A 9155-nucleotide genomic window follows, 5' to 3' on the forward strand; every position below is an offset into this window, starting at 1 on the left:
GAACCCGCGGGCTCAGGTAATCCACTCACCTCAGCCTCCCAAGGTGTGGGATTACAGGCTGAGCCACCGAGCCCGGCTATAAACATTCTTAATTGAAATCTAATCTTCATTATGTATGAAAGTATAATAAGTATAAATTATTTTAGAATTCTGTTAGCGTACACAGTCACTAAATTTTGGTTTGTCCCTACAGAAATATGCATATGGGGATTTTTACAAGTTTCACAGGACTATGTAAGATGGCCAAACCAAACCATGTATTCTTTTCTTCTTTCCTTTGTTTTTTTTTTGACTTGGAGTCTTACTGTGTCACCCAGGCTGGAGGGCAGTGGCATGCTCATGGCCACTGTAGCCTCGACCTGCTGAGCTCCGGCAATCCTTCCACCTCACCCTTCCAAGTAGCTGGAATTACATGTGTGCACTACCATGCCCGGCTATTTTTAAAATTTTTGTTGTAGAGACAAGGTCTCGCCAAGTTGCCCAGGCTGGTCTCAAACCTATGGGCTCAAGCAATTTTCTCGCCTCTGCTTCCCAAAGTGTTGGAATTACAGGCGTTAGCCACCATGCCGGCTGATATTCTAATCTTCAGAATTTTTTTTAAAAAGAGGCCGGGTGGGGTGGCTCAAGCCTGTAATCCCAACACTTTGGGAGGCTGAAGGAGGCTGAGGTGAGTGGATTACCTGAGCCCTTGGGTTCGAGACCAGCCCGGGCAACTTGGCAAGACCTCATCTCTACAATAAATCATAAATTAGCTAGTCATTATCTTCAGAATTTGAGAGCCTCAAGAAGTCAAGAAACTTCAAACATGTCACTTATACTGATTCCCTCTCTGAACCTGCTGACTTTCACACATACCCAGATTGATTTTTCTACTGCTTAATGATGAATTCACTGCCCAGGGCCACTCTAGTTGGTCACAGGCCACAGAAAAAAAAACAGAGATTGGGGCTGGGCACAGTGGCTCACACCTATAATCCCAGCACTTTGGGAGGCCAAGGTGGGACAATTGCTTGAGCTCAGGAGTTTGAGACCAGCCTGGGCAACATAGCAAGACCTGTCTCCACAAAAAAAAAAAAATTAGTTGAGCATGGTGGCAACCGACTGTAGTCCCAGCTACTGGGGATGCTGAGGTGGAAGGATAGCCCAGGAGGTCCAACCTGGGCAATAGAGTAAGACCCTGACTCAAAAAGAAAAGAAAAGAAAAGAAATAAGAAAAGAAAAATATGAACCAGAGATTGGGACTAGGCTATGTGATGACCTGGGAAGCTGGAAGACTGAATTTCATCTGGATGTCACTATAGCTGTGATTGTATCACACAGTGCCAGACTTGAACCTCTCCAGTCCATTAACTCTTTCTTTGCCAAAGGAATCTTAAACTGAAAGGTTATCGACTGGCATCCCTGAGCGCTTTTCCTAGCCTCGCTCTCTTGTAAGGGAGATGGAAGTTGGGCAAGGTGATAACTCTGTGTCCCCTTCCATTCCTAACAATATGTAGTGCTTGTTTGTTTTTATCATGCTCTATCTTCAGATATCCTTTTATTTATTTTTCAGTCGGGGTCTCACTCTGTCACTCAGGCTGGAGTATAGTGACCTGATCACAGCTCACCATAGCTATGACCTCCAGGGCTCAGGAAATCCTTCTACCTCAGCCTCCCAAGTAGCTGAGACTACAGATGCATGCCACCATGCCCAGCCTTTTTTTTTTTTTTTTGGTGGGTGAAGAGTTGAGAGGTTGCTATGTTGCCTAGGCTGGTCTCAAAATCCTGGCCTCAAGCAATCCTCCCACCTCAGCCTCCCAAAGTGCTGAGATTACAGACACACACCACCATGCCCTGCTAATTTTTTGATTTTTTTTTTTTTTTGTAGAGACAAGATCTTGTTATCTTGCCTAGGCTGGTCTCAAACTCCCGTACTCAAGCAGTCCTCCCACCTCAGTCTCCAAAGTGCTGTGATTACAGGCGTGAGTGTCCGGCCCCAGTACTGTTTCTTAAGTAACCTACAGTCAGGTCATATTGTTGCTTTTGATAACTAACTCTAGCTTATCTAAGGCATCTTCATTAGTATCTAGCAAAACATCATATTGGAAGGCTTTTTTTTTCTTTGAGTTCGAGTCTCACACTGTCACCCAGACTGGAGTGCAGTGGCCGCTCCCGGCCACCGCAGCCTGGACCTGCTGGGCTCCGGCGATCCTTCCACCTCAGCCTTCCAAGTAGCCAGAATTACAGGCATGCGGCTACCACGCCCAGCTGATTTGGAAGGTTTTTAAAAATGTTTCATTGCAAGATAATTCAGATTCACATGCACTTATTTTTTGTTTTTGAATTGGAGTCTGACTCTGTTGCCCAGACTGGAGTGCAGTGGCAGGCTCATAACGACCACAGCCTCAACCTGCTGGGTTCAGGCGATCCTTCCACCTCAGCCTGCCAAGAAGCTGGAACTATATGCGCATGTCATCACACCTGGCTAATGTTTTAATTTATTGTAGAGAAGAGGTCTCTCCAAGTTGCCTGGGCTGGTCTCGAACCCCTGGTGGGCTCAGGCAATCCTCACGCTTCTGCCTCCCAAAGGGCTGGGATTATAGGCATAAACTACCACGCCCAGCCAATCACATCCACTTAAAAGAAACAATACAGAGAGATCTCACGTGCCCTTCACCATGCTTCTCCCCATGATAGTATTTTCCATGACTGTGACAGTCTCACAACCAGGAAACTGACCACTGAGACAACCCACTGATCTTACTTGGATCCACCAGTTGTTACTCACACATGTACTCGTTTATGTGGGTGTGAATTCACTGTACCCACTTCCCAACTGCCCTCTCTGCCTTCTTCCTAAGCCCCTGGCAACCAACTACTCATCTGTTCCTTGTTTCTGTACTTTTTTTTTTTTTTGAGTCAGAATCTCACTGTCGCCCAGGCTGGAGTGCAGTGGCACACTCATGGCCACCACAGCCTCGACCTGCTGGGCTCAGGTGATCCTTCCTCATCAGCCTTCCAAGTAGCTGGGACTACAGGTGCAGGCTACCTTGCCCAGCTAATTTATTTATTTATTTAATGTAGAGATGACGTCTTGCCAAGTTGCTCAGGCTGGTCTCGAACCCTTGGGCTCAGGTAGTCTTCTTGCCTCTGCCTTCCAAAGTGCTGGAATTATAGGCATGAGATACTGTGCCTGGTTGGCTTAAACTTCTAATGATGATCACATGGAGAATCGTACACGTCTTTGAACTTGGTGTGACGAATCATAAAGCTCAAGCAATAAACCTCAGCCTGCATTTACTTTCAGGCTTATAAGACGGTCACGTCAGAGCAAGCCAAACACACGGAGCATATAACAAATCTGAAAGAAAAAACAAAAGCGGAGTTGCCTCCTCTTCAAGGTAATAAATCTCTTAATCTTTTACTTATAGCTATATATTTATTTTATTCCAATCGCTTTAGGAGGTGCAGATGGTTTTTGGCCTGGGCTTTGAGTATACCCTCCATCCCTATCTGTGCACAGGGCACCCATCAGGTGACTTTGCGTTTCTCCTCCCTTCCCAGCCTTCTGTGTCTTTGTGGATACTTGGTTGGGTTGAGCTCCCACTTGTGAGTGAGAACACGCGGTGCTTGGCTTTCTGTTCCTGAGTTACTTCACCTAGGATGTTGTCTTTTTAATTATTTCTCGAGGTTGTAGTTCCCAGCATGTTGGTCTAGGAATGAACACGGTTTGCTTTTGGCTTCTTTGCTGACTTCATCCAGAATGACTCTGGGTGGGATTCATTTATTTTATTTTACTTATTTTTTATTTTTTATTTGTTTATTTTTTGAGTTGGAGTCTCACTCTGTCGCCCAGACTGGAGTGCAGTGGCCGCTCCCGGCCACCGCAGCCTCGACCTGCTGGGCTCCAACGATCCTTCTGCCTCAGCCTTCCGAGTGGCCGGAATTACAGGCATGCGCTACCATGCCCGGCTGATTTTTTGATTTATTGTAGAGATGAGGTCTCGCTGCCCAGGCGGGTCTCGAACCCGCAGGCTCAGGCAATCCACTCACCTCAGCCTCCCAAAGGCGCGGCATTACAGGCTGAGCCACCGAGCCCGGCTTATTTTTATTTTTTATTTTTATTTTTTTTGGATTCGGAGTTTCACTCTGTCACCTAGGCCGGAGTGCAGTGGCATGCTCATGGCCACGGCAGCCTCGACCTGCTGGGCTCAGGTGATCCTTCCACCTCAGCCTTTCGCCTTCCAAGTAGCTGGAACCACAGGCGGGCACCACCACGCCTGGCTAATTTTTTTATTTATTGTAGAGACGTGGTCTCATCATGCTGCCCAGGCTGGTCTCGAACCCCTGAGCTCAGGCAATCCTCTCACCTCTGCCTCCCAGAGCCGGAGTTCACCTAGAAAGGAAAAGCCCCACCAAAACCTAGAGAATTCCGTGACACCATTGGATGAGTGCATTTGATGAATGAACACATTTGACGTGGATGTTGCTGACCAGTGGCTTTGGCCTCTTTGTGTGATAATATTATTTTTCCCCGAATCAAGCATCCATTCACGCGGGCATAATTTTATCATCTGTCTCTCTCAGCAGCTTGACCTCTCATTCCCCTCATTTTTTTTTTTTTAATCATAAAACTAATTTTTCTAGCCAGGCATGATGGCTCATGCCTGTACTCCCAGCATTTTGAGAGGCAGAGGCAAGAGGATTGCCTGGGTCCAGGGGTTTGAGACCAGCCCGGGCAACTTGGTGAGACCTCATCTCTACAATAAATCAAAAAATTAGCCGTGCATGGTGGTGCAGGCCTGTCGTTCTAGCTACTTGGAAGGTTGAGCAGAAGGATCGCCTGAGCCTAGTGGGTAGAGGTTGCTATGACCATGAGCGTGCCATTGTACTCCAGCCTGGGTGACAGAGTAAGACTGTGACTCAAAAAACAAAACAAAGCAAACAAACAAACTGATTTTTCTTTCATTTTTGTCTAAGATTACCTGTCTGCCCTTACCCAAAGTACATTTGACGTGAGTAAAATCAGGCGTGCATGTTTAGTCTTTCAGTTGTTAAAATGATGACCATAGGAAGACAAACGCTACATTTTCACCTTCCTGTACATTTCTTGCTTTAAACTGCTTGCTTTAAATCATATGTTTTTCCAATAATGCCATTATTATCAATGACTATGATCTCTATTTAGCGACAGAGATATTAGCTGCTTATGAGTCAGTTTTAACCTATTAGTCATGACAGTAATAAGAAGCAGACTATCATCAATAAGTATTATTGAATATAATTATGAGACGGTTGTAATAATAAAAAACATTTACCTAGCACTTTGCTGGTTTTAAGTTCCTTTTCATACACGTGTTTTTATTGTTTATTTATTTATTTATTTTAAGTAAGGGTCTCACTCTGTTGCCCAGGCTGGAGTACAATGGCACGCTTATGGCCACCACAGCCTCGACCTGCTGGGCTCAGGCGATCCTTCTGCCTCAGTCTTCCCGCTGGAACTACAGGCACGCCCCACCACGCCCGGCTAATTTTTTTGATTTATTGTAGAGATGAGTTCTCACCAAGTTGCCCAGGCTGGTCTTGAACCTGCGGGCTCAGGCGATCCTCTCATCTCGGCCTCCCAAAGTGCTGGGATTATGGGCGTGAGTGCAACCATCCCATACCCACGCATGTAGACCTGTCTTCCTTTGACCATGACCGCACAGTATTCCACGACATTCCCGTGCTCTCTGAGCTAACACTCTGCTTCATGACCACGTCTTAAAGGTGAGAAGGAGAATGCTGCCGCCGCTGAGAAAGCAGGTTCCGAAGCCCTGGAAGCATCTGTCTTGGACGCCGAGGTGGGAGGGGTCGAAGAGGCCCCGGCTGCGGTCCCCAGCGAGGCCTCAGCCTGTCCGGGGGACGTGGAGGCCGCCCCTGAGACGGCAGTGGAGGCCGCGCCCGAGATGACAGAGGACGCGGCTCCAGAGAAGACAGAAGAAGCCACTCCCGAGACGCCAGCAGAGGCCTCTCCTGAGATGACCACGGAGGCAGCAAGCAGTGAGACTGGGCCAGAGGTTACAGACGCAGCCACAGGTGAAACCGCAGAGGTCCCATCTGGAGCCACCCCAGAGGTGACGGATGCCCCTCCAGATGAAGCTGCTGCCCTCGATGAGGATAAAGACACATCGGAGAGTGACAGCCCGGACGCAGGTGCCGAGCTGGAGGAAAGTTCTGCAGGAGAGCCAGGGCCTTCTGCAGGGGACGACTTGCAGGAAGATGCCGGCACCGGGTCGGAGGCTGCCTCGGTCCAAGGCTGATCTCAGCTCTAGACGGTTCCGCAAAACACGCCATCGAGTGTCTGATGGGCACTCTGGCCTCCTTAGGACGCTTAGTGTCTAAACAGTCTTCCTTTCTAGAAAACGCTAACGTGTCTTCAAGAGTTCTGGAATCTGCGGATAGGGTCTAGGATGGAGAGATTTGCGAGTTCACACTCATGAATAGTTTTCTTATTTTCTGAGATCAGAATAGGACATTGCAGTCAAGCGCTTCAATAGTTTCATCTTTGTTTTTTATTTCTAGACACTTTTATCTTCTCACCACCGTGGTCACATTTAAATTTTGCATTCTAGAGATTGGGCTATCAATACAACCTGTATTTACTTTAATTTTGCTAAACATTATTGTACTTAGATCTGGAACACGGAGTTTGACTTGAACTCATTCAAATAAAATTTTAAAATCTTCATGCTTCTATTTTTATTCATATTTATATGTATATATAGTGTATTGTATATTCACTTGCATACTTATAATGCCAGTTGAAGAAATTAATCCTCTGTGATGTTGTTGAAGAAAGAACATACAATCGATGGAGAACCTGACAGATGACACTAGATATTCCCTTTCGCTGTCTCTATCGCAAAGAAGGCGATGTGGGATAGTTTCCATTTCAGTTTCCATTGCAAACAATATTTACAGAATTCACACTGTGCCAGGAATTATTCATTCATTCATTCACTCATGAATGAATGTCTTCAACAAATACTAACTGAGCCCTACAAGCTTATCAGATCCTGTTTTAAGTCCTTCCCAGCGCTTGAAGTGCTGTTTTAAGTGCTTCTATTGTAGCCTGGGACCAGATAATAAGACAAATAAGAAGACCAGACAGTATGATAGATACTGATAAATGCTAAGCATAAAAGTCATTAAAATAAAGGGATTATCTGCGTTGGTCAGAGGTGGAAGCGGTCATTTCAGCTAGGGCGACCCGAGAAAGCCTTACTAGGGAGGTGGCTTTTTTTCTTTTTTTTTGAGTTGGAGTCTCACTCTGTCGCCCAGGCTGGAGTGCAGCGGCCGCTCCCGGCCACTGCAGCCTCGACCTGCTGGGCTCAAGTGATCCTTCCGCTCAGCCTTCCAAGTAGCTGGAACTACAGGTGTGCGCTACCATGCCTGGCTAATTTTTTAATTTATTGTAGAGATGAGGTCTTGCCAAGTTGCCCAGGCGGGTCTCGAACCCACGGGCTCAGGCAATCCACTCACCTCAGCCTCCCAAAGCGTGGGATTACAGGCTGAGCCACCAAACCCGGCTGGGAGGTGGCTTTTGGGCAGAGACCTGAAAGATACAGAAGGGAGCTTGTCATGAGAACGTGGCAGGGGTGGGGGAATCACTCCAGGGGAGGGGGCAGACGGGTGACTCAGGAGCATGCTGGAGAATTGCAGGAATCGTTAGGTGGCCAGTGTCGCTGAAAGCGGGGAGGGGAGAGGGACGGTAGCCAGAGATGGTCTCAGAGATAAAGGGAGTGGGCAGGCAGGGGTGGGCTTCATCATACAGGGTCGTGTAGGAGTTTGGCTGTTACTAGGAGTGAGCTGGGAAACTAGCAGTCACTGCTGATGCTCTGCCTAGGTCCCTTGATGGAACCGCGTCACTGGGTACATTGACCCCCACTGCTGCAAGTGTTACACACACCCCACCCCCACCCTCACTCCAGGCAGCTCACAGCCAGTGACTGGCCGCCATCGTGGGACAAAAGGTGGAGCCAGTTCTGCAGTGGGACCCCTGTCTCAAGCTCCCCGAGGAGCAGGTGCAGCCGGTCTCCAGCCTCTTGAGAGGACTTCCCGGCTTGGCTTTCCCCCGTCCTTCCTGCTTTCTTCCTTCTGTTCTCCTGAGAGCAATAAATTCAACCACTTGCCTGAGAATCCTTGTTTTGTTTCTTTTTTTATTTTCTTTTGAGTTGGGCTCTCACTCTGTTGCCCAGGCTGGAGTGCAATGGCACGCTCATGGCCATCGCAGCCTCTGCTTGCTGGGCTCAGGCGATCCTTCTGCCTCAGCCTCCCAAGTAGCTGGAACCACAGGCGTGTGCCACCACCCCTGGCTAATTTTTCTTTTCTTTTTTTTTTTAGAGTTTTGACAGAGTCTCACTCTGTCGCCCAGACTGGAGTGCAGTGGCCGCTCCCAGCCACCGCAGCCTCGGCCTGCTGGGCTCCGGTGATCCTTCTGCCTCAGCCTTCCAAGTAGCCGGAATTACAGGCATGTGCTACCACATTTTTTTATTTTATTGTAGAGATGAGGTCTCGCTGCCCAGGCGGGTCTCGAACCCGCGGGCTCAGGCAATCCACTCACCTCAGCCTCCCAAAGGCGCAGGATTACAGGCTGAGCCACCAAGTCCGGTTTAATTTTTCTTGATTTGTTGATCTCGCCAAACTGCCCAGGCTGGTCTCGAACCCCTAGACTCAGGCAATCCTTTCACCTCTACCTCCCAAAGTACTGCCCAGTCGAGAATCGCTGCCTCCAGGGCCCTTCGCTTAAGGTTGCCGCCACTGGGTGTGATCCCAGGAAGCAGGTTCTAGAATACGATTCAGGAGGCCCACTGGCCTTCAGCCAGAGGGCAAGGAGGACCCATCAAGGGTGGTGGGATGAGGATGGCTGGTCCCCGGCATTCAGAGCAATGTGATCACTAAGATATTCACCCATGCTAAACTGGGGTAGGACACAGGCAGAAGGTGACACACTGGCAAGCTTAATGCCTCTGGTGTTGGATTGCTTGTTTGGGGGACAGGGTCTCTCTCTGTTGCCCAGGTAGGAGCACAGGGGCACTATCACGGCTCACTGCAGCCTCGACCTCCTAGGCTCAGGTGATCCTTTTGCCTCAGCCTCCTGAGTGGCTGAACCCACAGGTGTGCACCACTGTGCC

General features: G+C 48.4%; 2 protein-coding genes across 2 annotated transcripts in view; both read left to right on the plus strand.

The window, feature by feature from the left end:
- NDUFC1 (NADH:ubiquinone oxidoreductase subunit C1) overlaps positions 1 to 3382 on the plus strand; it is a 28891-nt gene extending 25509 nt beyond the window's left edge. The window contains exon 5 of the transcript XR_002481509.1: positions 3287 to 3382. The gene's annotated coding sequence lies outside the window, so the exon portion shown is untranslated. The remainder of the gene's footprint in view (positions 1 to 3286) is intronic.
- MGARP (mitochondria localized glutamic acid rich protein) overlaps positions 1 to 6694 on the plus strand; it is a gene marked incomplete at its 5' end in the record, with an annotated part of 9674 nt that extends 2980 nt beyond the window's left edge. The window contains 3 exons of the mRNA XM_008050975.2: positions 3287 to 3380; positions 5749 to 5909; positions 6012 to 6694. Coding sequence (XP_008049166.2) covers positions 3287 to 3380; positions 5749 to 5909; positions 6012 to 6281 — 525 coding nt within the window. The remainder of the gene's footprint in view (positions 1 to 3286; positions 3381 to 5748; positions 5910 to 6011) is intronic.
- Between the last annotated feature and the right edge of the window lie 2461 nt (positions 6695 to 9155).

Source organism: Carlito syrichta, unplaced genomic scaffold (assembly GCF_000164805.1).
Source record: "Carlito syrichta isolate Samal-C Ts95f unplaced genomic scaffold, Tarsius_syrichta-2.0.1 Scaffold154925, whole genome shotgun sequence".
Taxonomy (NCBI): domain Eukaryota; kingdom Metazoa; phylum Chordata; class Mammalia; order Primates; family Tarsiidae; genus Carlito; species Carlito syrichta.